Source organism: Fusarium proliferatum (assembly GCF_900067095.1).
Source record: "Fusarium proliferatum ET1 genome assembly, contig: FPRO_scaffold006, whole genome shotgun sequence".
NCBI classification, from domain to species: domain Eukaryota; kingdom Fungi; phylum Ascomycota; class Sordariomycetes; order Hypocreales; family Nectriaceae; genus Fusarium; species Fusarium proliferatum.
This window is the reverse complement of record NW_022194795.1, coordinates 2072355-2099675: the sequence shown is the minus strand read 5'-3', so window position 1 is coordinate 2099675 and position 27321 is coordinate 2072355. Positions and strand designations below refer to the sequence as shown.

The 27321-nt window shown below is 49.6% G+C and overlaps 5 protein-coding genes across 5 annotated transcripts; 4 read left to right on the top strand and 1 right to left on the bottom strand.

Moving 5' to 3' along the window:
* Positions 1-2296: 2296 nt before the first annotated feature.
* Positions 2297-2664, bottom strand: FPRO_09735 (uncharacterized protein; the record flags this gene model as incomplete). Its single annotated transcript, XM_031233158.1, has 2 exons — positions 2297-2579; positions 2636-2664. The coding sequence occupies 2 exons, from the start codon at positions 2662-2664 to the stop codon at positions 2297-2299; spliced, it is 312 nt and encodes a 103-aa protein (XP_031083023.1).
* A 7294-nt stretch (positions 2665-9958) lies between these two features.
* On the top strand, positions 9959-13058 carry FPRO_09734 (uncharacterized protein; the record flags this gene model as incomplete). The annotated part of the gene is made up of 4 exons (XM_031233157.1): positions 9959-10247; positions 10326-11432; positions 12189-12863; positions 12913-13058. The coding sequence occupies 4 exons, from the start codon at positions 9959-9961 to the stop codon at positions 13056-13058; spliced, it is 2217 nt and encodes a 738-aa protein (XP_031083022.1).
* Positions 13059-15424: 2366 nt separating this feature from the next.
* On the top strand, positions 15425-17626 carry FPRO_09733 (uncharacterized protein; the record flags this gene model as incomplete). The annotated part of the gene is made up of 1 exon (XM_031233156.1): positions 15425-17626. One exon carries the CDS (start codon positions 15425-15427, stop codon positions 17624-17626), a length of 2202 nt encoding a protein of 733 aa, XP_031083021.1.
* A 4404-nt stretch (positions 17627-22030) lies between these two features.
* On the top strand, positions 22031-23319 carry FPRO_09732 (putative casein kinase-1 hhp1; the record flags this gene model as incomplete). Its single annotated transcript, XM_031233155.1, has 2 exons — positions 22031-22042; positions 22216-23319. 2 exons carry the CDS (start codon positions 22031-22033, stop codon positions 23317-23319), a joined length of 1116 nt encoding a protein of 371 aa, XP_031083020.1.
* A 2278-nt stretch (positions 23320-25597) lies between these two features.
* On the top strand, positions 25598-27198 carry FPRO_09731 (uncharacterized protein; the record flags this gene model as incomplete). The annotated part of the gene is made up of 2 exons (XM_031233154.1): positions 25598-25734; positions 25893-27198. The coding sequence occupies 2 exons, from the start codon at positions 25598-25600 to the stop codon at positions 27196-27198; spliced, it is 1443 nt and encodes a 480-aa protein (XP_031083019.1).
* Between the last annotated feature and the right edge of the window lie 123 nt (positions 27199-27321).

The window sequence follows — 27321 nt, the reverse complement described above, 5'->3', positions numbered from 1 at the left end:
ATTGTCCTTTGATTCACTGATGTGAGGGACAGTAACTGTCTATGTCCTCGACGGCGTTCAAGTAGAGATACTCTATATCCTAACCCTTGATTACTGTAAGCTTCTTGTGATATTGATAGGTATGCGTCAACATCGGATTTCTGTCATCGCCCATCAGCATTTCGTCCAATTGCCTCTGTACTATTAAATGAATGCTTTCTGTCTTGGGAATATGAGGTAACAAAAGGCTCCTGAAGGTACCTATGTCATTGTTAATGAGTCTGAAGTAGGCGTTGGCCTCCTTCTATCTCTGTCATGAAATAGCAGTATATACTATTTGTATCAATCATTCACGCTAATGCTAAGCTGTTTATGTGAGAGGCTTTGTGAGGTAGTTGTGTAACTGCACATGGAAACAACATTAATCTAATGCGAAGGTAACTAACCTGAGGTAAAGTAATCATGCTCCATATTCACGAATGGATCTCAATCAGAAGTATGGGCTGTTTTTCTTCAATGCCCAGGTGGATCCGTCAACAGGCACCGGCAGTTGAGTTGATGAATAGGAAGAGAGCCTCCCTAGGAGCTTGGGTCTAGCTCGGCTACACATTGAAATTTAAATTCGGTTACAGAGCTCCAGGAGGCTATCTGTAGGTCTTTACGCGCAAAGTTCTCCCACGAACCACCGTGGAAGCGGAACCCCTTGCCGGTGATGTCGTCTCGATTAGTCTTGTTGAATACTTGTGCTGTACTCCGTATGTACCTATGAAGCACCCCTGTCCGGGGATGACGGGCGCACCCCTTCTGTGCATCTTGGCTGTGCCTGGAAATGGCGGACCCTGGTCGAGCCGGACACGGAGTCCCAGTGTCCCACAACGGCTGGTAGTCGCTCGAGTTGAGTGTGGGCTCACATCCCTGACCGACATTCCAGACATGGGTCGGTAGGAACCAACGAAGGACGTAACTACAGTAAAGAGATTGAAGGTGCAAAGACTCGTCAGATAAAGTCGTTGGCGCGCGCGACATTGTATCATAACTATCGTTGGTCTGGTCGTATACGGTTCCGAGATGGGTATTGTAGAAGATAGGGGTGACTCAACTAATCTGTGGCGTGTAATGGTGTTCTTGCTCGTTAAGGATCTTCAAAAATAGCCCCGTATGTCTGCTAATATCATGACTCTCGGTTTGAAGGTTAGGTGTTGACAATCTGGTTCATAAATCCCGAGATTGTGCCAGGATACGATTTTAAGCCCTGAGCCCAGATCAATCTTGAGCGGTAGGGCTGCGAGGATGGCTCAAGACCTCGTCGAGAGGTTCGTGAGTTAGCTTGCGGCGACAACTAGGCACAGCACCTCTGGGCCCTTGATTGTACATCGTGTATGGCAGTACCTGGTCAGGGTCTGTGACAGCCTTGTGCATGTTGACAGGTGGTGCCTATCAAACGCAAACCAAGCCCATGACGAACGAGTGTCAAGAAATCGCGGATCTATGAAAGGCCCTGGCTAGATCTGATGATAGCGACTGACAGGGCTCAGATAACTAATGGTATGAGGTTGCAGAATTGGAGCGTGTGAGCAGGCACGACGTACAATGGCTTTGAGTAAATGATATGCATTCATCAAATACATCCAAATACATACACTGAAGATACGTATTCAGGCTGCAACTCCGAGGTGGGCTGAGTGTGAAGCCAGCTTCCATCCTGATGTCCTTCGGCTGTGCCTCGGAGCGCAGCGGGGAACACGGGTTCAGTGGCGGTGATGCCGTTGCGCTGTTTCTTGGACTCCAATCATGGACTGTAATGCAAAAGTGATCATGTTGTTTTCGACAGTTGCTTTAGTGGATTAACACCACTGGGAATATCGGTCCACAAGTCAGTGCAGTAAGTTACTTTGCATGCTCTTTGAAGATGCCACAATCGACACTAGAGCAAAGTGAGAAGGTCCCTTGAACTGCAGACTCGACATCAAGCATGTAACGCGATGGCCGAGGTTGGTGACCACAGGTTGTCAGCCGTGCATGAGATGGGAAATGAGATGTTGATGAGTTTGACTCTGGGGCTACTTAGTGGCATCCTAAAATTAACTAGAGCCCAAGTTAGGAATAGTAACTTCTGCAGAGCAAGGCTTCACGCACACCATCACTCCAGAAGTCCCTCAGACTGTGCACCACTCCCCACCTGCACTGCATGAGGCATCGGGACGGCTAGCACCATACATAGCGCTGGGCGTTGGCAGCTGGCGAAATAACGACAAGCTATGTACAGTAAGTAGTAGGGCAGTGATGGTGGTTGTCTCTAATAGGCGAGAGAGAGACACTACGAAGTCGAGACAGATGGTGTACCCATATTCTGGAGAGGTCTGAACATGATCTTGCAATGAAACTGCGGATGAAATGCCCTGTATGTTGATGTGTTCGCTGCTGAATGTCGATTCGCAAGTCTGACCTCAAGGTTGTAGTGGTGATGGTGATGATGTCGTCGTCGTTGTTGACGTTGGTCCAAAACCTTGATGTTTGAGTCAGGAACAAGGCGCGGGAGGCTGTCCAAGTGCGGCACATGTTCCAAGCCACCACTTTGCCTCGGGTGGGGGCATCCTTCCCTGTAATTAAGCCGTTGGCGAAGGAGAGAGCCACAATTCGAAGCCGTCGAACTCACATGAGATTTGGCAGGAGCGTGGGCGTCATGCTTTCCGTAGGGCAGGATGTTGGAGCATATCTACATCGAGGTACATACACGTCGGTACCTACTCCCTTGTACCCCTAGGTACATCTCATAGCCCCCTTCACCCCATTCACCGCTACCCACTGGCGTCTCTATTAACGTCCATTATGTTATAGATCCAGCAAAGAGATGCACTGTTGCACCAAGTTCGTACATGCCGTGTACGTATTACGTTGTCCTTCGTCGCGGCGAGTCCAGTGTAACCTATAATGCACGTTCTCCCAGGCTTGAATGCGCATAATGCGAATGAACAAACAGGCCTATATTAAGTTGTGATTTGTGCTGGCGCTAAATAATTCTTTCTGAGGCTCAGTTATCAGCGGCACTTATGCCAAGATTGGGACATCTCTGCTCCAGGACTAGAATAGTCATTAGTTCCTAATCCATGATGGTTGATTCTCAAGTGGGTATCTCGAAACTAAATTTGGTGTTGGTGGCCTCTCGGATTGTCATCTCGTAACGTCGGTCGCTTATTTGATTGATTGCGTCGTTTTGAGTAAAATTTCCGTCCATACATTTGACGCAGCGTCAGCCTGCGTTTCTCTGGGGGTATTGATCGCTCATGTTCAAAGTCAAGAACAGCGTTGTCGCTGTGTATTCGCTCTTCACCTTCGATTATCATTGTGCACGAGGTTTAAGCTACCTCATGCCACATGGACTATAAACTGCCATGGGTCATCCATTGCCGCGGGCTCTGGCAAGGGGTTTCCCTTGAGCTTCATGCCTCCCCTCCATCTTCCCCCATGGACCATCTCCACAACTCCGAGTCGACGGACCACCCGCGACAACCCTGGTCTCCCGCTCCCAGCACTCAGGTCAATTACCGGGTTGGGTAACGACGGTATCTTTGAGGTTGACCGTTGGACGTTGAACCTTAAACAGGGGCTTCCCACCACGATGCAATGCTCAACTTGGAACTCGGTCGCATATTGCATGCATTTGGGACACCAGTCTGGTCATGCTGGTTCAACGAGTGCGATGATAACCCAGTAGTTGCCTATGCGTTGTGTGGGAATTGGAAAATCCGCTTGCTTTCTTGCTTGGCCACATCGCTACTGAGATACCACCAGGTGGTACTATCCATACGCAAGGTAGTTCAGCCTCCATTGTCAGAATCAAAAGTCTGGTAAGGCCTTCGCGGACCACCCGACATAGGTACCTATATTGCTATGATACTAGACAGAACATTCGACAGTCGTAATAATAACCAAGTGACTATACTATCTACATACTGAATATTTTCTGTCATGTTTCTTTCGTTATATGTGCCCAAAATAGGTATATCACTCGTGTTGCCATGCCTACCCTGTACAACTTTTTATTTTCCGGAACCATTGTCTGGTGCTGAACCCTGCTCCTTGAAAGGCTTGTCATCTGCACGTACTCCCGCGAGTAGCCAGGTGGCATACCAGTAGCTCTGTCAGGCAGGGTGGCTGCCAGGGTCCCCCCCCCTTGGCCGCACAAAAAGAATATGGAGAGAATGTCTCTAGAAGAACAAACCTGACAACAACAAGGGACATGCTCAAGAGCAGTTACAAGCTTATAGTATGGGCCACGAGACGATCACAAGCCCCCCAGCCTGGTAGGAGTAGATCTGTCGGGTATAACTCTGCCATGTCACCCAGGATAGAATTCAAATTGCTCGTGAATTTCCCAGACCGCTCAAACACTGCACAGTAGAGAGTTGCCACATACGCAATGGTTTATCCCGTCCAGGTGCGCGTTTTGGTCTTAAATTAGTGAGAAGTTTAACGCGGTGGCTTGAGGTGGAAGACTGGTCTCACAAGAGGGTAACGACCAGAACCAACCTCAAATTGTCTCTGCTTCAGTCCACCCGTTTCAAAGCTTAAAATACCAGTAACTTAGGTAGACACCGATGTATTCCTTTGTCATCCTGACATAACGTGGGGAGGAGCGAAATTAAAATCGGCAGGCAGCAATAAGAAGAAAGGACAACATCTATAGCCAATTTCTCTGTTCTCCATAGGAATACCTAACCAACCACTCCTCGCACAACGCATCGTCCAGTGCAACATCCACATACTCGCAATGTTTCGATTGGTTGTGCCCAGCTACCGAATGCTGGTCATCCCGATGCCGATTCTAGCACCCGTGTGACCATGTCAAGATCATCAATCTGCAGCAATCCATGTGGACTGCCTGAGCCCTTGTCCTCGAACGCATGCCACAAAGGCTCGTGCTGCCACAAGATTTAGGTCAATTTGAAGATCTAAGAATATGTATGCAACCAATCTCACACTGCGTCTCGCACAGCAACATTCCACAAGATCACCGATAAGGGACGGAAACATTTATAGCATCACCGACAATCTGAACTACTTGCGTGCTCGAGCTGAACACCGCATAACTAGGTGGACCGTGGCCAGACCGCCGGTCGTTTATTCCCCAAGCAAAGAACCTAGGTATTTATTTGTCTTTACAGTACTGGATGCTGTTTATACAAGGGGAAGTCATCTACTATTTAGGCCATTGTTTTCCCGCTTCGTCACAAACTAAACTAAGGCAGTCCCTGCTTCATCCATTTCCCGCGCCGACCAGAGTTAGCGTTGTCCCAAGTCTCTTTGACAGGCAACGGTTCCACCCACTACAGTTATCGAAGCCTACGACGTCTTGTTTTGCCAACGGTCCATTCAGTTAGCCTGAGGGACCAATAATTGCAGGTACCGAATTAAGCCGGATACGCTGCGCTAGCCAGTGCTCTTCCACAACCAAAACCAGTTGGGATTCTCTTTGGTGCCTCTGATAGGTAGGGTAGGTTAGCCATTACCGCCGTGCAGCTCCCCGCCCCCTGCCCTCACATGGCCGCCATCTGTCTTGTTTTGCTTCCCAATCTTGCTCGTTTTGGGCCCAGGCACAACAGTAATTACATCAACACTGATCAAGTGCTTTGTCTTGCTCGAACCAGGCTTGCTATTGCGGATTTGGTAGCGCGTTACAGCAAGCTCGGGTCGCGAAGAAGGGATATCGTGTCTCCGCTCATTTCATTGTGATTGCTGCCCAGTGAGCATCAGAAGCCGCTCTCCCGGGCCCAAGTTCCAAGCCAGGCCAAGTCAGGAGTGTGATTTCACTCAGGTTCACGCCCTGTAATTAAGGACCCCAGCATGACTAAAGTCCCAGAGACCGTCGGCTGCCAGGGCTGGGGCAGTATATCTTGCAGGGCCGCGCTACATTGATCTCTTGTTGCTGTTCTTTTTAATCACCTTGTCCCAGCTAAGCCCTGGCCGTTTCTGACAGTTGCCAGACCACTCTGCGAACACACGCTCATAGCTAAAGGGTGTCTTACCTACAGAGCTCATCCTTGTCGATGTCACCGTCTAAAAAAGGTACGTGTGCATGCTCAACCTGCATTGAACATCTCGAAACGATCGCGAAGCAATATCTGGACTGACACGAGACCATGCGCTGTAGTGATCAAACTACATCTCCATATCAATTCGAAGAAGGTCATCGCGACAAACAAACCGACCGGGCACCGCACTATAGTCGCGGCTCTTGAGCAATTCTTGAAAGTTTGACAGGGATCCGCGCTCCTGGAACCAGCACGTGGAAAACGTTACCGACAACCTCTTGTGTGCCACCTCCAAGAGATATCACAGCCGCTGCTTGTCGTTGTTGCTACACAATTCCAAACGCGATTACTAGGTGCGTCGAATTTTATGGTCCATTTGCTCCTCGCTGCAGTTGCAAAAAACACAGTAATTGTTCTACGGTGTCGCTTTTCTCCTACGAAATTAGGGCCTGCAGAAGCTTACTAGTATATTTTACTAGTGGCTTCCTGCACGGCTTAAGGAGACGACCGTCCGATCATTGCCTGCATCCAATTCTTTTACCAGCGCAAATAAATGCAGAGAGGAGCGAGTTGATTTTTATTCTATTTCACCAAACTGACATGCCGCGCCTTCTAGATTAGCGACTCTGTTTCAGACTCAAAGCGCCACGCCGTCTCACTCGTCAATCACGACTAAGTCAACGAACGACACTTGGCATCCCACAACAATTGGAGGAAGCTCTGGTAAGTTTGTTCTTCGAAGGCACATCCCTTCCATTCCATTTAGGTCCAGAGCAGAGGACCTTGGTTGGCGGAGCTCTATCTGACGCACAATGTACTGCTTATACGGGACTGGTAAACACGCCACTTTGGCTATGGTCTGCAACGAACATCCCAGCAGAGCATGCACTTGTGTTGACCTAGTCTCGCTGGTTCAAACTGCGCTTCCGCTTCACCCACCAGATTGCTAACGACAAGCATTTGACAGCACCGTTGACGATTTTTATCATTCCCCATGACTGTCAGTATGTCGTCGAGTCGCCAAATGCCGGGCAACTTCAAGCAGGAGCATGGAATACATCCTGTAAGTATCACTTCTTATTGTTATGTTTGTCTTGTATTTTGTGTGCAAAAACCTGGAATATATTGCCTCAGCAAAACTATGACTAGGCAACTTCAATGACGACTATCAAATGACATCGACATTGTTCGCGTCGCGGCTACCGACGCGTCTGGGAGACCCAGCATCAAGTGAAGGCTGGAGTAGGCTTGTCCGTCGCTACGAGTTCCCGGGAATACCAAGATTTCGAGATGTGTCCCGCGCAATATGCCTGTCGCAAGCTTGACCAGGTCAGGAGCTTGAAGGTGGACTGAGCAGGGTATCTCTTGTTTCACCATGACCGGGGCCGCCACAGGGATCAAGGGAGGGGGTGAACAGGTCCAGCCTTCTTGACCAGATGCTCATTTCAAACCCCAAAAATGGGAGACGGACCAGGCTGAGACGGAACATTGCGACATCCTTCTCAACAACCGCGTTGAGGGAAACGGCCAGTGGCCTTGCATGCACTAGCCACACCGTTCTGTTCGAGCCATCGAGCCATATTTTGGACGCAACGGGATTGCGCAGACACTGGTACAACTGCGCTTTGCCAGCAATCTCGAAAACCCAAAATTTGGGTTTTCGAGGTGCTACAGAAGCGCCACCAAGGCCAAAGTTTGGCTGCTATCCACTTAACGGTCGCGAGGCTGGCGACACAAGAGTGCAAGTGTCAGTCTGTCGACCAAAATGCCCACCACACCAAACAATCCAAATCTCGTCAGTGACGCGCCGCGGCTGCGCGGAGCAGCACCCGGTGGATGATGCCTGGGAAAGACGCCGAGAAGGACGCTTAACTCAGCTGAGAAACGTCTTAATTTTCTTTTTGAGATGACAATACGCGACCCAGAGCACCAGAATAGCGAACGCTTGGCGACCCTGACCGCACTATTCTAAGTGGGTATAGACTGTACAGTATCTTCCAGTGGGGCGCTGGGCTGCAGATACTGGTCTGCCCATCCTGATTCAGGGCGTGGCAGAACGGTCATCAAATGTCAAAAGTCGAGAGAGGGAATAACAGGACGCGACGTGAAGAACTGAACGCACAAGCTCGTCTACATGCATCCTTTTCACTGCGTTCATCAGCATCACCACTAGGACACTAGTGGCGACGTACTGCATTGATGTCGAGCAAGCGGCCTCTTGCAGGAGCAGGCTGCAATATCCACAGTCGCAAGCCTCGAGGGCTCAGTTCATCTAGAAGGAAACAAGCACCTATACGCGAGATTTCGCGCATCAACGTGCGGTACTCTGCAGGTACCTGGACCCGGACGGAACTCTGTACACCATTGCTCCTGAAGTCAGTGACCGTTGCGCGTCAGTCGAGTTAAAGCTCAAGTCTCTAGCCGTGCCATTTTGGGGGCGGGCCAGCACGAATGACCAGGGGATTGGAGATGGGACCATCAAAGTCGACGGTTGAAAAGACGTTACCCACACCGCCTGTGGCCAAAATAGGATCACCAGGGACAAGCTAATCCCGGTGTATTCCTGGCCCGTTGGCTAGCCCCGGTTCTCGTGTTCCCTATTGGGCAGCTGCTCCTTTCTGGGCGCCATGGTGAGGCGACCATTGGCCACTTAATCAAACCCAGCCGACCCCTGTCACGTTTCTTCCATGCGTTGTCCTCCCCGGAGACATCTGCTTGGGCTGCCGACACACGCTACGCAACAGTACGGAGTACCTCGACTTGCAGGTACAGAGAAACAAGTACCTACCAGCAGTGCATCCTCATCATCTTACCCGTATCCTCCAACCTGCGGCCACCCCTCTGTCCCCTTTTTCTGAGGATTGGATGGGTCGAAGTCTGAATGGGTGCACAGTTGCAGTGTTCTTTTCCGGTTCTTGAAGTCGGTTTTGAGCTTTCGCAGACACACCACCCCGTTTGCACTCATTCCCACTCCTCGTTGTGTGTCGCTGCTGTGGGCTTTGTACTGCAAGTTGCAGGCTGATACCTGTTACTGTTTCTGCTGAAGCTGGGGAACCCTTCTCAAAGGACGTTCACCAGTTGTCCACCGCTCCACTCTCTTGATCCCAAGTAATTTATGCTCCTGGGGAATCCTGCGACAGGGGTGTCGTCGCGGACTGGCACACTTGCAGCACTCTCATATCATCCCTGTCATTTCCAGGCAGACCCCTCCCCTCTTGACAGCATTTTACTCTACTTGAACCCTGACCTGGTGGCGCCCGCTCAACTGCCAGACAAGCCTCGTACTCCTGGTTCCTATCCGCTGGCTCAACAGTTGCATCTTAATTGAGCACTTGCCTGGTCTGCCATCCCGTTAACCAGCTCATTACCCATGGTCCAGTCGCCCATTCTCTATTATCCACTTGGGATCATACCTTGTTCTCATCCCCATACTGCAATCTTGGTTCAAATACCCGCTCCCCTGCCCCTTCGTTTCCCCCCCGTCGCCCACCCTCTAGCACACCCTTCGTTCGATCGATCTTGTCTTCTGGCGCCCCAAAGGCCTGCTCTATTTTCCTCGTCCCTGGCACACGAGCTTTAACCTTTGAGACGGAGACAGTTTGAAGGTACCAATTGCCAATCTCTCTCCAACCACATCCAGCCAAGCGGTATAGCCACCCCCCGGTACCCTCCATCCCGTGTTTTTCGCTGTAGCCCTCGAGAACCGGGTTGCTTTATCATTATTACCACTCCGAGCCTAGCCCGCCTCACCCGTGCAATCCCAGTCCTCACCAGGGGACATCCACTTAAACCAGCTCCCCAGACCTGGGTACTGGCAAGGGGAAAATAAAACACCAACGCGTCCTTGACTTTATACTATTTTCTTTCTTTGACCCGTGCCTTATAGCTTCATTTTTTTTTATAATTTTTTTTTTTTTTTTTAAACACGTCACGTCCATGTCTGACTAATGGGTCTTCTCTCTATGCAGCATCATCCACAGCACCAGCAACAGGGTCATCCGCCTTCCCAACACTTGCAACACTCGCGACCCCCGAGTGTAGTTCACCAGCAGCATCACACTCAACCTCACCAACCGCCACAACAGCAGCATCCAAGCGCGTACTCATCTACGCATTCGCTTCCCCCAGGCTACCAAACCAGTGCTCAGGCGCCTAACAATCAGGACAACCTCAACTACTACAACCATCCAAGCCCTTACAGCACACCTGGTGCCACAAGCGGATACACATCCGCAGGTAAGTTCTTGCTGGCTTGAAAACATCCCGTTTTCGAACTTCGCGTTTCAATACAGTCACTTACATTACGCAACGTAGATACCTCCGATATGATGGCCGCCGCACAAATGCCGAGACCTCCCTACCCTCCAATGTCCTACCATACGCCTCAATCCAACTCCCCTGCTTCAGTCGCATCGCCCTCGCAACATGATCAACACAGAAGCATCTACGGCCAACCCCCATCGCAGCATCTTCAACAATCTATGTACTACCAGCCGCAGAACCAATATCAAACTATGCCTCCTCAAGCTGCCGCCTCACCTTATGCGCAACATGCGCCGCACCCCCAACAGTCTATGACATCGCAGCCCACCATGATGATGTCTCAAACCGCACCCCAGAACCAAATGACGCAGCATGCTGCACAACATGCGCACGCAGGAATGACCGGTAGTCCTCGGCCCAAAATCGAGCCTCAGGTGCCTCTGCAGCTCCAGAAGCCTCAGTCATCTCCGATGCAGCAGGCTCATCACCCTCAAAACGGTGGACAACTGCAGAGCCCAGGGAATACCACGCCCGGTGTCAATCCAAGTGCAGCACCGGGACCTATCCCCGCCACAACCCCTCTCGTTGTCCGACAAGACGGTAACGGCGTACAGTGGATAGCCTTTGAGTACTCCAGGGACAGGGTCAAGATGGAGTACACCATCCGCTGTGATGTTGAGTCTGTCAACATTGACGAACTATCGCCAGAATTCAAGCAGGAGAACTGCGTCTACCCCCGAGCATGTTGTCCCAAGGACCAATACCGTGGTAACCGTCTGATGTACGAGACCGACTGCAACCGTGTTGGTTGGGCTTTGGCCGAGCTCAACATCCCTCTCAGAGGCAAGCGAGGACTTATCCAGCGAGCGGTCGACAGCTGGCGCAATAGCAACCAAGATCCCCGACTTCGCAGCAGACGAGTTCGACGTATGGCAAAGATGAACCAGCGCAAACAGGTTCAAGCCTCTCCGCATCCCGGTGCGGCTCACATGCCCGGCCCCGGCGGGCCTTCAGGGATGCCTGGAGGTCCAGGGCCCATGGGACCTGGTCCCGCCGCAATGGGCAAACCTGGTCTCGGCAGCATGGGTCAACCAATGCACCACCACCAGCCAGGAGCTCACCCTGACGGTACAGGACAAAGTGGAGGAGATGAAGTTGGTATGTTCCACCAGATGTGATTGATTTAAACGACACTTGTGTCGGCGTTTACACATGGCTTTTTTAGCCTCCGCGCTCCCATCTGCCTTGCCCCTTCACTACCCATCAACTCATCGCACCGCACCGCATCATCAAAAGCTCTGCTTGACCACCGTTGTGTTGATTAATTGATACCAAACTCACATTGTTTTTTCCTTTCTGTTCTTGCAAAATCTGTTCCTCCGCCATAGCGGCTGTGTCTACGTCTTTGTTATCTCCATTGTTTCGGTTCGCGGTTCGAAAGTTTGGGAAATGGGTTTGTCATCTCCTTTCTTTGTCTTTTCACTGCCTGTCAAAGACGACATAGGCGGATGTTACTTATATCTATACAGCATGCCGCAGTGGCTCTCGAGGGATTATGAGGAACTCTTTATTTGTTTATTGGCACAGTTCTGTACATTACCATAAAGTCGCGCCTGCACAGTTGCTGCTGCTACTGTTAGTTGTTTGATTTGCTGCTGGGTTTTCGCGACTCTTAGACGAGTTCAATCTGCCAATCGGCTTTAAAAGTTACCGTTTGTCTTGGTTTGCCTGACTTAGATCAACCATGCAAGCCTTATCCCTTCGTTCTGCTTTAATCCCTGAAGCTAGATGCTCTGAGTTTGGTCATGTTTTGCATTTGCAGTCGCTACTGCTCATCCCATCAACGCCATGTCATCATAAACACTCACGAACTGAATTTGTATTTGGAGACAAGCTAACAAGAAATGCTCATAGGCGATGGCAATTCCTACGAACACCATCACCACCAAGCCCCTACCGGTCAGAACCCATCAGTTAATGACGATGTGAGACCAGCCCATGTCTTTACTGGGTACAATAATCAGCCTTATCCCACTAGTGCGCCAATGTCTCATATGGCTCCTCACTCTGGTGGCGCTGTCCCAGCCAAGCGCCAAAGCAAAGCCAACGCTGATGAGCCTGACGATCTATTCCTGGATATCCCTGAAGCTAAGAAGCGAAAGTTTATCCTTGTCGAGGACAACGTTCGCGGATCTCGTCTCCGGGTCAGGGTCACCCTCGAGGGCGTCGATACTAATGAGATTCCCGACAGCTTCCGCAAGGGTGCTAGTGTTTTCCCCCGCAGCTACTTTCCCCGGGAAATGCAAAGTCCTCCCCCCAGTGCCACCGGCTCACGTTTCTTTGGTGAAGATCATGATGACGATGGCATTGAAGAGACCGAAGGCCGTGAGTCTAGCCGCCACGGTGTTAATAGGACTGGCAAGGAGATGGTCAAGGTTCCCATGGGCGAATCCTCAGGCGAGATTGCCATTCCTCGAATGAGAAAGTCGACCCGGGGTAGGGAAGTCCGTCTCAATGATCTTGGCTACCGCATGGCCTGGCTGCAGAGCCGAGTCTTTGCGGGTCGGACCGTGTTCTTGCAGCGAGCATGTAAGTTGTCACAAGCACTCTTTGGTAACTGATTATTAACAACTTGTAGTGGACTGCTACCGCAACAAGACCCGTGCTGCTATTGAGAGTGTCATGCAAGACGTCAAAACTGTTGCCCCTCATTATGAAACTCGTGCTGGCAAGAGGCGATGGAATGAACGCATGCGACGAGGTGCGAAGGAAGACGACGAATAAACCGATCCCTGGACTATTTGGCCTTGTTTTTTTTATTATCAAACCCCAACCAAACCACTGTCCTTTTTGTTTTAAACAACCGCAGCTGCATCATCGATATTAGAGATTAGTTCTCTCATTGTTCGTTCGTCTCATATTCAACGATACCATTCTGCGACGGCATCCAATGGAGGTGTCTTATCTCTTATTTACTACACTATTTTCCTCTCTTGAGTTGCCGCGATTGCCTTGCCACTTTCACTCGCATCAATATTGTTTTATCAAAACTTATTGTTAGCTTTTCTCGCAGGCTTTGTTTTGGCTAAGGTGTTGGAGCTTAAAGCCTTGTTGTCATCTAGTGGCTCCTGTATATTATGCTACAAAGCAAGATACAAAGGTTTCACAAGCATGTGAGCTACACATACAACTAGCTGCCGTTGTGTATACTGGGAACACAACATATGCTTGTATGATAACAGCAGCAGTTGGTTCAGTTGGAGAATGGATTAATTGTATATGGAAGTGGATGAAGAAAGAAGGGATGATTTAGTGCTTCGGTATCGGTCAAAGCCACATTTATAACAATACGTGTATTTATCGTTGGGAAGAAAATTTTACATTGTCTTTGCCCATTAATGCTTTGATACTTTTGCCGTATAATAATATAGCGTCTTGTAACGTTGTGTAAAGGAAGACATTCATCTGTGAGGAGAACAAGAGACGAGAGGAAAACTTAACACTCATGCGGCCTCAGGGGAAGATGTTTCTCAAGTGCAGTATATTGTACTATGACAATTTTGTCTCTTTATTCTCACATACTCGCACTTTAGCGCAGAGGAAGCACATTTCACATTTACATTACTACTTGAAATAACCGCCTTAATTCTTGTACTCTCCTGATGAACCTGACGCAGGTAGTAGTAACTGTATCCATCAAGACCGTTAGACTTGAGGCCATTCTAGAGAGTACATGGCTATAAGGGCCCTGTTGCTAGTATTCGGATTCTTAGGTCTTTTACCTTCGTCACTTTTCAGACAGGTTCAAAGCAATGCGACGATATGCAAACAGCTCGGGATAGTTAGCCATCTTAAGTCGCATGGGCTTAATATGCTGTATGTCAGTGGGCGACAAAAAGGCAATATTTTCCCATAGAGTCCCCCTATTATGATTCACACTTCATGCTTAATTTTCGCGCCGGGTTGAATAACGCTATTTAGCACTATTGCTTATTATTGTCTCGGTATTGGAACTATACTTGTTAGACTGCAGTCACTGACTACCAGCCTTATGAATGGTTATTTAATTATTTTATAACAAACATTAGCCAATGGGGTCCAACAAAGAGGGTTGAGCAACTCACAGACATATCTTGAGAAGGAAGAGCCAGTCCTCGGACATCAATAAATCAGGTCGTGGGATTCCTACTTTCGCAGCCATTCGCGAAATTATTCAACGCTTCTGGCGGAATAAGAGGTATCTTGAGTGGGAGGTCATACAAGACCAATATGATAAACAAAGATGGATAACGGGTTGTATCTAATATGTTAAACAAGATAGGCGGCAGAATCGTTAATGGGTCGCCACTCTATGAGCGGTGAAAAAAGGAATGACAAGTGAGAACGATAGGATGCACGTGTTTACAGGGAGATTGGTTCGAAGTTTTAAGGCCTCTTTCCTCTTTCTTTCTCTTTCTTCTGGATGTATATAGTCTACCTGTATTCTTGAGACGAGCTAAAGAAATGCTTATGCATTGATTGATCTGCGGGCAGGGCCATATCCTCAACCGAATTATGTCACCGACTCATCTGCATAAGTGAAATTTAGACTGCTAAAGGTGTTTCGAAGATCATATTTGAAGTGTGTAGGTTGTGGTCGTTTAGATTATTGGTGATAGTGAATCTGCCAAGAACCGAACCTTCGAAAGAAGCTTTTCCTCAGCCAAAACAAGGATTTGACACAACATCCCTGTCATGGCCAGTATAGTGGCTTAGCTTCAGCCCGAAGACCAACTCCCACCAAAGTCAAGTCACATAGGGTCTTTCAGCTGAGTGAAAAGTATGTCACTGGAATGCGGGTGGTATTTTTAGTATGTACTGCCTATCTGAGACCAGGGTTTCCAGAGCTACAAGAACAAGAGAAATGAAGACGACAGTACTATGTCCCTTTCAGGCAAGTGCACTACTAGTTAGTTAGGTAACTCCCGTCAAGTGCAAGACAGTCAGTCAGTCACATTGTCAAGGCAGCCCGCAAGGCGTTAGAGCCTCCCTTTCACCCAACTCTTTTACAGCCCTAAGTCAACATCAGGCCCTCTCGTTCAATCTCGAATACACGTCATCTCATCATATAATCGTCTTGGATAAGAACACTGTGTATTGCCGCTGGAAATATGGCCCAGACCCCTTATTACGGCGGCAATCATCCGCCTCCCCTATTCGTCGCTGAACTCGACAGTGAGCCAGGACGTCCCGGTGATGCCCCGTCTCATCATAGGCCAGATGGAACACCTGTGTTCGAAATGAGCGGCGAGCCAGTGCTTCCGCAACATGGCCAAGATGGAAACCAATCTAGTACTTCTCATAACGGCCCGTCGTCCCTCCAGGCCCTGGGTGCGTCCAAACCAGCACTACAAGGCCAAGAGGACCAGAACAAGCCAAGCAAAGACACACCCACTGCACCCCAATCTGTCATGGCCAATCCCTGGGCATACTTCGGACCCGAATCTTCGGATGATAAGCCAAAAGAAACTCAACGACCTCAGACAGACACCCGCCGGCCATCAGAGCCAGTGTACAGACCCTATCCTGGCGATAGTGATGACAGCCCTCCAGAGGTTCCTCATGGCACACGGCCGTCCACCAATCCTTCAAGCCCAGACCTCAAAAATGAGGACTATGCCTTCTATCCTGCTCCGTTGAAGCTTGCCCATCGTCCTGCCAATGCAACTTCCCCTCCTGCCTTCAAGGCGTATGCTCCTCCAGTGGCCCAGGATTCATCCGATTTAGAGCCCAAGCCTTTAGGCCGGCCTGATAGGACCGACTCGCAGTCGCCAACGGCTCTGAATGCATATCGGCCATATAGACCACATTCGACTCAGCCTCCTGCTTCACCTGTACCAACACCCAGTACTCATCCTGCCACTCTGTCCCCTAATCAGAATGTCCCTCCTGTATCCCCCCCAAGTCCTCCAGAACAGCAACCACCCGGGACAGTTTCCCATCAAATTACCTCGACAACACCTCCGAGCCACAATCCAAACCCTCCAGCTTCCGGTGCCACCCCACCAAAGCCAGCTGCCAGTCTTCCTGCCTCCCCGAAGCTTCAAACCCAACAATCAGAACCACAGCCGCAAATACAGTATGGCATTCCTAACGCTGCTCCGGCTCAACCGATGCCTCCATCTACATCAACCTATCTTCCCTCCCCTGTGACCCCCTCAGTCCAGTTATCCTCAGTCATATCTTCACCAGCAACTTCGGCGACGAATGCTGGAGTTCCCTTCACTCAGCCACAATATGCTGCTCAATTTGCTGCCCAGACGTACGCCCAGATACCTGCATCAGTGGCATCAACAGGTCCATCTCATCAATCTGGAGTGCCATTTGCACAACCGCAATATGCTACTCCGGTTCAAGCACATAACTCTGGATCAAACCAATCCAACATAACCGTCACACAAGCCCCGGCATCTGTTATGCCAACTTCGGCCAGTAACTCATCACAATCCACTCCGGTTCAGTTCAACTACGGTGTGCAGCAGCCAACTTATTCAACCCCAGTAGAACCAGCACAAAGCACTTTGAGTCAAGCATCCGCTCACCCACCCGCCCCTTATCAACAATTAATTACTCCCGGGTCCAAGGTACAACAAACACATGCGCAACAACCGAACACGAGACCATATGGGACACAGGCGCCGACAATGATCTCACATTCACCCCCACCTCCATATGCGGCTCAGGACACCAGCTTTGGAGCTGGAGCGCAACAATCTGGATCAGGAAATCCCACGATGTATCAGCCATCTCCCACTGGTCCTTATACTTCTCAGCCTCAGTATCCTACCCAACCTACCTACGCTCCGGCTACCAGCCCCCCCTTGCCGAATCACTCAGGAAACAGCCTGCAGCCCCCAGCTCTCCCTCCCAGGCCATCTTCATCGCAAGGCTTCGCTCCCACATCAGGCTTCGGTGCAGGCCCTGCTGGTTACAACCCTGCTAGCTATCCCCGTCCACCGCAAACATATTTCGCACCTCCTCCTGCGCTGCCACCACGGCCTGGCCTCGGAAAGCTAGCTGGTGGCGGTGGAAAGCTATTTGGCAGCAGCTCCGCAGATAAATGGCTAAAGAAGACGGGCCAGGTATTGGAAAGCACGTTGGCACCATATCTTCAAGGGCAATCAGGACAATCGGCATCCTATCGACCGGGCTCTAATGGTTTGCAAGGACAACAGGGACAGCCGATGCAGCAGGCACCAGGCCAGTATCCCCCCCAAGGCCACCATTTCCATGTTCCTCACTTGGCTCCTCAGTACAGAGGTGCTTCAGAATCGGGACATCCACCACAGGGACCCAGTGCACCAGGATACTAGATGATTCTGTCTATATAGCTCCTTGAAGTTTATTATACTTTTGTGCCGTTTAGTTAGTCATGGAACAACGAATTTCATATGCATTCATTTCTTTATAATTAGCGAGAACGGGAGAGCGCAGCCTTAGCTCCTATAGTTACCCATCTGAGACATTTGTCTCCTTCATTGTAACCACTGAGCACCTCGTCGAAAACACGGCTTGACTCGACAGACATAAAATTACAGCTCTACCAAAGCTGGTCAGTTGTGACACCAGGGATAACATATCATACCAGACAATTGTTGATAGAAGATTTGAAACCATATTTTTCTATCTTCCATTGGGCGAACTCGAAGCTGTGTACTAGCTTCAACGGAGTTTAAACATACTATTTGACTCTTACATGATCTCAGAGCAATTTACAGGCTCAATGCTAAACCAGTGCTCTGAATAATTAGTAAGCAGGCGATATGTGTAATTCAGCTAATGAATGAGAACATATAAATAAGGGGTCTATCCAAACAATTGCTCAGTAGGCTACCCTATCGATAAGAAGAATTCAGTTATATGTTGGGTGACATCATCATGAATTGACAACAGGCATTGCGTCATGAGACCAGATCTGGCTGGCCCTTTGCTATTGAACTCAATCATCAAGCATGGGTTTCGATGATAGTAATAAAGAAATTCAGATGATCGTCTCCTGTGGTTACCATAAGCTCGGTTATATTGAATTGCGAACTGAAGCCAAGAGTACTCACACTCCCATTGACTGTTTGATCCAACGATGAAGGTAAGGTTAAGTCTCGCACTCCGTACCTTAGGTCGATGTACCTACGATCCTCGACATAGCAGCGAGATGCATACGCTGACCTTTGTAAAAACGAATCTCGCTACCGCCTACCAGGTTGAGAATATTGCCTTGGTGTTATTTTGATCAGATGGTGGGAGACTCAACTACCTGCCTAGCCTGCTTCTGCGGATGATGATGAACTGTTTAGTTGTGGCTGAGCTTGAGAGCGGAATGATTGGAGGGCCGCATTGACCAAACCTGATTCATCTGCCGTTAAAATCCTTATCTGGCGGCGTCTGGCTTGCCGGTGCCTGCCATGCTCTGAATGTGTTTCACCTTGAACGTCGGGCATACAAACTCAAGTGGTGAATGGAGACGCATTCAATCTTGGGAATTCATACGTGCATGCTATGAAGAAGCTCTTGTAGTTCTGGGGCTGAGGAAGCTTAGCGAGATGGTGATTGTCACAGGGGGCACCTTGGATATGGTCGCACCATGTAACTAATTACCTTACCTATAACAGCACAGGGCAGCTATTTTCAGCTCACTGACATCCTGCAAGCCATCACAGACCCTGGCATCTCGATGCACGCAGCCGGTGGACAGGTGAGACAGATTACACCGCGTTGCTCCTTAATTATCAGTTGAGACTCGCACTACTGTAATCAGCCGGACTAAACGGAACAGCACCAAGCCTGAGTGAGCCGTTCATCATGTGAGCTCTGGAAGCGTGGTCACCGTGATATTGACGTATTGGGGGAGAGGGGGAGGCTGCAAGTCAGTTCTCGTGACATTCTTAATGCAAGAACCTTGAAAAGCCATGCACGTAGCGCCCATTACAAAAGGCAAATATGAATCAAATAATGTGTGCTATGGATTTGTTAAATGATAAGTCGGTGAGCATTGTGGTATGGTCACGAATGGCCGGCTCCGAAGGTAAACAACGGACCGACAATGTCTCTCAGCTTTATAAGGTTGAAGAAGGCAAAAATATTGGAAGGAAAAATCCATCATGCTAATGCTAAGGTAGCTGGCTGTTCAAGTCACAACTTAACTACCAATACGGCCATATAATTGTCAGTCTCGCATGCTTCATAATAGAAGCTGTTTTATGTTTTATTCTCGGCTTAGCCTTTTCTTACTTGGTGCACCGGCTGAGAGAAGACTAAGATCTCTTCCATGACTAGGTTTAGGCGCTAGAAGAATTCTTTGCCTCTAGCGGAGATGCCGTCCGTCGTGTGGTTGATCGGTTTGCTCCGAACCGTCTCTCCATTTCTCTGTCAGAAGTACCTGTGATACCTCAGTGCTAGGTAGTTACCACGTAAGAGGAAGCAGAACATGCTTGATGCTGCGAGACGAATCAAGGGAATCCATGCAGGTTCGCCAATATTTTGAATTATCTCTGTTATCACCTCTCTTACCGCCCAGTTACAGCTCGCTCGCTCGCTTGCTTGCACCCCTCACCGGGGAGGCTGAGCCGGAGCTGTGCAATTCGTTGTTTTACATAGGTATCAGGCTTTCAAGGCAGAATATTGAGGCCGGTCGGAATAAGCAAACAACGGAATACGCGGATCAAGAAGATTGGGCAGTAGTTACGTTCTCCTTTGTCATTCATTCCACCATGAATTAAAGATGTACCCAACGGTAGTCCATATATATATTACCTCTTGGAACAAAGGACGGCAAGACTGATATTATAGAACTAACAGCAATATTCAACAATGTGATCAACAGGTAGATAGACTTCATATTCTCACTCCGATGGAGTCAATGTCTATAGCCCTAAATTGGTGAATCAGATTACTCATCTCAACGATTCCAAGTCAACACATCCACGAGATATATGTCATTGAAGACATATGATACATTCTACTCCGTAAAGATTGTGATGATCTTGGAAAATATTGTATAAATTGTCTGGCCGGGCTGTGATCGGCAGGCCTTTGCCTAGATCGTCATTGCAAGGGCGGCTATTGACATTGGCGATACGGAGGGCCTAGCTTAGTAGAGGGCAACCCTCAATGTGTTGGGAGGGATGCCAGGTTGCTGATACCTCGAGCATTATCCGTGGTAGTTACCCGATTGCAACATGGTTCAAAAAACAACCGAATCGGAGACCCGAGCCTACCTAGGTATTGAATTACGAGTTACTACCTACATGTAGGTCGGTGCTGAGAGATTTTTAGGTCTGATATTTGGGCTATCCCGGCTGGAATATGTTGGCAGTGATGGACAGTAGAAGACGTGTACCGAGGTCATGCATACACCAAGAGGGAGGCAAACAGCTTGAATGATTGACTCATCATGAAACATCTGGAGCTGTCTTTGTACAGATTAGTGAGACTTCGATTCATGCACTTCTGAGCCTTGACTCTGTGCCCTGTCTGTAACTCGTCTTATTTCCACTGTCTTGGCCTGCCAATTGTTGCCCCATCCCCCACTTTGGGCCGCATTCAGGTCCAGAAGACGACGGGACCTGCCCTTGAACTGTCCTAGACGGTGAAGACTGAATGGAAGTGAGCCAGTGAGCGGCCCCGTCGCATTAGGGAGGGGAGTGAGTTGTGCGCTTGTCCAGTAGACGCCGAGCCCCCTGGAAACGGACCGCTAAGTTGTGGCTGATCCAGTGAGAAGCGCCTAATGAGGCGGTCGAAGGGCGCATCAGGGCCCATTCAAAGGCTTTGGGTCTTGTCTATCCATGCTGAGAGCCTCCAGCTGGGATCACCCGCCACCCGCCCTTCAGACAAATTCCCTTCCCCCTTCCCTAAATCATGGGCTGGGCTGGGCTGCTTTTCACTCACCCTCAGGCCTCGCTCTCCCCATTCTCCACTTTTCTTATTCACTTGCTCTTTCCTACCCGCCCCCCTTCCACATTCATTCCCATTTCTCCTCCTCAGCCTGCCATTTTCTCCCATTCCCTTCTTCCACCCCACGACGCCCTTCCGCCATCTCTTCTCCTAACATCTAACTACCTACACCCACTGTCATCTCGACGACGACCTCGCGACTTTACGTCTGCCACAGCTGTCAAGATTCTCTAGTCCTTTCTTTCTGCTTCAACAAGAACCCTCAGGAATTACCAAAACCACATAGAAGAGTAGTTCTCGAGAATCTTGACCGAGTTTTCAACTCCTAGCTTTCCCCGATTCTCACCTAGCCGACATTGTCACCTCCCAAAGATCAGCCTGCACGCGTTTTGACCGCCTCCAAACGCACACGATTCTCTTGCAGGTATGTCAGCTGATCATGTTTCCTAGACCGAAATGTGTTTTTTTTTTTGTTTGGTTTTGTGTCAATCGGCTTGATGGTCTATTGATTCTCTGTCATTCGGATGCACCGACTCACGCCTACGCGGGCTTTTCTTGATACTGCTTGTCGGGCGAGTCGAGTTGCGTCGGATTTGCCTTGTGGCGTTGTCCACCGCCCTCAAGCCTGATTCTTCTCCGACCCAGTTTTGCCCCTCTAATTACATGCATTACCACCCTTCTCATTTGCTTTCATTTATCTACTTTTCAACCGAACCTAGACGTTGCTGACTCCCCCTATAGCCAACAAAGGCTTGCAGATCACACAAACTTGTACACTCATCCTTCAGGTTTTATTCCTACGGAACAGAAAACCATCAACTTTGATCATGACGACCATGGTACGTTCGCCGTCCCCACTGTCTCGATTCAGACTCCGGTGCACAACACCTCCAAAACGATGTCAATCATCTTGAGGCACCATAGGCCCTTTTTGATCGCTCTAGTAGTGTGTGCCGGAGCTTGAGTAGAGACGAGGAACATTATTGCAGCATTGGCTAACCAAGTCGAGCAGGATCTTCGCGTCGGTAATAAATACCGTATCGGTCGAAAGATCGGTTCAGGTTCTTTCGGTGATATCTACCTGGGCACCAATATCATCTCCGGTGAGGAGATTGCCATCAAGCTCGAGTCCGTCAAGGCCAAGCACCCGCAACTGGAGTATGAGGCCCGTGTATACAAGTCTCTTGCTGGTGGCGTTGGAATCCCGTTTGTTCGCTGGTTTGGTACCGAGTGCGACTACAATGCCATGGTTCTCGACCTTCTCGGCCCCAGTCTGGAGGATCTCTTCAACTTCTGTAACCGAAAGTTTTCCTTGAAGACCGTTCTTCTCCTGGCCGATCAGCTCATCTCTCGAATCGAATACATTCACGCCAAGTCTTTCATCCACCGAGATATCAAGCCCGACAACTTCCTCATGGGTATCGGCAAACGAGGCAACCAAGTCAACGTTATCGATTTTGGTCTTGCCAAGAAATATCGCGACCCCAAAACTCATTTCCACATTCCCTACAGAGAGAACAAGAATCTGACAGGTACTGCGCGCTACGCCTCCATCAACACCCACTTGGGCGTCGAGCAATCACGACGTGATGATATGGAGTCCCTCGGTTACGTTATGCTCTATTTCTGCCGCGGCTCTCTCCCTTGGCAGGGTCTGAAAGCTGCCACCAAGAAGCAGAAGTACGACCGTATTATGGAAAAGAAGATGACCACCCCTACTGAGGTTCTCTGCCGTGGATTCCCCAATGAGTTTGCAATTTACCTCAACTACACTCGATCTCTTCGATTCGACGATAAGCCTGATTACAGCTACCTCCGCAAGATCTTCCGCGACCTCTTTGTTCGCGAGGGATTTCAGTATGATTATGTTTTCGACTGGACAGTCTACAAGTACCAAAAGAACGCGCAGGCTATCGCACAGGCTGCCGGTCAGGCCAACCCTGAAGACGAGGAAAAGGCCCGTGCCAGTCGTACCAATGCCGCTACTGCCGGCCAGTCTGCTGCTAAGCCTAATGCCATCCCCAGCACTCGTCGCAAGATGCTCGAGCGAGGCTCCGGTGCTGGCGTCGATACTCCCGACACCAACCGTGCCATCGGTGGAAGCGACAGGATGTGAGTGATAAGCAACGCCTATTTTTCTAGTCCCTCGTAAGGAATCTTTTTCCTTCGCGCGTGTAGTGTGTTTTTGTACCGCTGGCCGAAGGGAGATTTGCTGACAACTATGGCTGACTCAGTGGACGATAAACAGGCTTCGCTCAGCTTCAAAGGGAGCGGGATATGCCTCGGGCAGCTATCGGCCGAAATGATTTCTAAACCGATTACTCCTCTCTTTTTGGGATTCTCACTCATGGCTACCGATACTGGCGATTCATACCCAACGCCGACACCCGGATGCAAGTCTTTTGAACAGCTGAATGATTCTGCTGGTCATCATTCTGCTTATTGATCGCGGTCGATTGTTGGAGCGCGGATCGGTCACGCCTATTTTCTACGCCTTTGCTCTATCTTGTTCTTCGACGTATCTTTTGGCGAATTCACGACTTTACGCATGGCTCGGGTATCTCTTGATGGTTGAAATGTTGCACAATGGATAATCCCTCGGGTTTCGTCCCTTGAGCGACTGCAATACCTTCAGGAGACTTTCCTGAACGGCATGTCCGGTACTCCTATTTCTGGGTGTACCGAACCTGTGGGGCTATCACTGCTACTTGCAAAATAGCCTTACCTCGGAATGCCACATACCATGGTGTCGATAATACAAGATTCGCCCCTGGAGCTGAATTTGGGCACACATCTCGCTATGGCTCACCTTTCCGTCGAAGCGGCTCAGCTCGATCCCTAGCAGGCATTTCTTTCATCGTATCTTTCTTTGCTTTCTTTTAATTTGCACGGACGTTTGCTCTAGTCTTTCGAGTCTGCTCCTACCTGTTGGAGGTAGCTTCTGGGGAGGCAACAGGGGACGCATTTCAGGAGTTATGTTGCTGGTAAAGCTAGTCTCGACACCATGTCGCGAACGGCAAGCTTGCTACGGATAGCAGCCCACGTTAGCCGAGGATCTTGGTACAGTCGCAGATGGAACAGTGGGAACTACCGGCTTAAGTTAAGGTCAGCTCCGGTATCCTATTGCTCGGCTTAGTGGATGGAATCAGGCACTTCATTGGAGTGAACAAGTTAACACAAGCTGCTGCCACCTTCAAAGACATCACGGTGACGCGGCAGCCGACATGACACCCCAATCATGAAGCTCAAGGTTGGGAAATCGGGTATTGACAAAACTTCCCAGCAGCCGACAAGGGACACATTGTTGACGAGCCAACATTTTCAACCCTCGGGTTGAGCAGCCTTGCATTTCACACACATCAATTCACCCCTTCATTCATTTCTTGATCGCACATTAGGTAGTCTACAAATTCAGTCTGTTTTATTTGGAAATTATTCTTGAAATTGATAATGATGCGTTGTGCCATTCGTTCTTGCTAAGCAGTAGCCTTTAAAAGAGCAGACTAACCGCCGTCCAATCACCAGGTCTTTTGGATGGTCACATGTGTGTGATGCGTGCCTCGTAGCCTACGGATGTCGTTATCTCGAGCGGTAACAAGAATGACAGGAGCTGATTACATAGGAGACCAGTAGACATTTGAAAAACAGATAAGTTAAGATGTACTACGCTTCATGTAATCAGCCATCATCTCAGGAATAGCCTTCAGTTTCTGATAGTGGGTTTGACTGAATACCTAACTCCATGTAACGCAACACAGGACTATCTAAGGTACCTTAGGTACCATGTTGAGCTTTACTTTGATAGCCGTACCTTGCAGGAGACGGAAAGTGTGTGTACATCATCACGGGTGTCGAAATCTGTAGTGTTACTCTGAGAGCCCAAGGAGAAGCTTGGCCACGCGATCGAACCCTTCTTTGGCCTATGCGGATGATTGGATCTCAAGTGATCATGCCTGCATGCCGACGCCCACAAAACAAAGTCTAAACCGGATCTACGAAACCAAGCATTAACCCCACATTTTCCTTGCTTGTAGCCAGCCAGTTCCAGATCCTCAATCTCACCTACCCACCATCCTACCTGTAACCTACCTTCCTCCCTTGCTTGTCGTGAGCTTCGCGCACACTCGAGGTTTCCCTTTTTAGACTTGCAGCGGAACCCCTGTTCTTGTCTCTTTAGGTAGTTTCCTAGGCTACCTACCTGTTGGCTCCTCTCTTACCACTTCTCTTCTTCATCCTTGCAAGCCCTTTGACCGTCTCGCTCTTTTGACAACGAGCTCTGAACATTGTGCCTTGCAATGGCGGCATCGATTTCAGTAACCAAATCCACGACTGCAATATCAACATCAACATCGACTTCCCAATCCAAGTTATCGCCTTCCTCCGCCTCGTCCACCATGACCCCCCCTTCCATTGACCTCTTGTACCTCACGTTCAACTGTGCCAAGAATCTTCTCGACATCCCTGTCTTCGGCAGCCATTTGCAAACCGCCCTTCGTCAAAACGCAACTGGTTTACCAGAGGTTGTTGTTCTGTAAGCTGCAATCCTCTTCGTCTCCTCCGAAGGCGATCAGGTTACCAATGCCCTCGATATGCTGCTACCCTGGACAGTCATGGAACTCCAGACATGATCAGCACAAGGTCTACATAGAGTACCGGGATATCTTGTACTGATTCATGTTCTGTTCGCAGCTCGCTACAGGAGGTGGCACCCCTGGCGTACTCCTTCATTGGTGGTTACTTCTTGAACCCGTACCTCTCACGATACGAACAAGCCATCAATATCGCCGCTCAACACATTATCGATGATCTATCGAGTCGAAATAGCGAGACTGCCAACACTACGCCCACCGCCCTCCCCTCGAAGCCATACACACTTGTGCGAGGCAAAAATGTGGGCTATACCGCCATACTACTCTTCGCTCGCGAGCCTTCGAGGCTAAAGAATATTCAAGAGGCGGAAGTCGGATTTGGGGCCGCTGAGATAGGGAACAAGGGCGCTGTCGGTCTACGCATGCTTTATGAAGCTGATGGTGGCTCATCTGAGCTAACCTTTGTCGCAACACACCTGGCGGCTATGGAATGGAACTTGCCCCGGCGTAATGCCAACTGGGCTGCTATAATGCGTGGTATGGCTTTTGAAAACCCAGAAGTGGTTGTGAATAGCTACAAGACCTCTGTCGCCCCGTCTCCAGCCTCAACACCACCTGCCGAAGACGAGCCCGAGCGTGCGCGCCTCCTCGATAATGAACACAACGAGCAACACTCACAACTTCAACAACAGCTGCACAACATCTCCGTTTTCAGGCCCTCATCATTTCTCTTTGTTGCCGGCGATCTAAATTATAGAATATCCACCACGTCCCCGCCGCCTTCCGCTACATTCCCCAGTCTAGATCCGGAGTCGGAGAACTACTATCCAGATTTTTTCCGTCTCGATCAGCTTACGCGTGAACGTAACGCTGGCCGCACTTTACATGGGCTATCGGAGCATGAGGTGCGCTTCCCACCGACTTACAAGTACGATGTGCTACCACCACGACCTGGCACGCGAGAGCCCGAGGTTGACGTGCCCTGGAAATTTGCGGTTCATCGCTATCCAAGTTGGACAGATCGGATTCTTTTTCTCGACGTACCTTCGTGGCTCAAAAAAGGGCATAGCCAGGACCCCAAGTTCAACGTTCGTGCTTATGACTGTCTTCCAGTACTGCGTATGAGCGATCATCGTCCAGTGTTCCTACGTATGGACGTGCCCCTCATTTCGCCGAGTGATATGGCCCCGCCGTCAGACCTGGACTGTGGTGTAAGCAAGGACCCTCGGGCCCGACTTCCTATGGAAATTGACCCAGAGGCCTGGGAGCGCCGGGCCGCCGCACGACGTAAGGAGGTCATGGCAGGCTGGAGCATGTACCTCTGGAGTACTAAGCAGGGTGCCTGTATCCTAGCCATAGTACTCGCTTTTGGTGCAGGTGTGTACTGGCTGTACCAGCGGTTCTGAGCCACACTTTTACTGCGTTGTTCTCTCTGGTCTCGGGGGGATGCGAAATCATGATTACAAGAAAACCTAGCAACTTCAGGCACCCTTAAACCCGTGGGAGGTGTCTTGCAATATGCTTGTGAC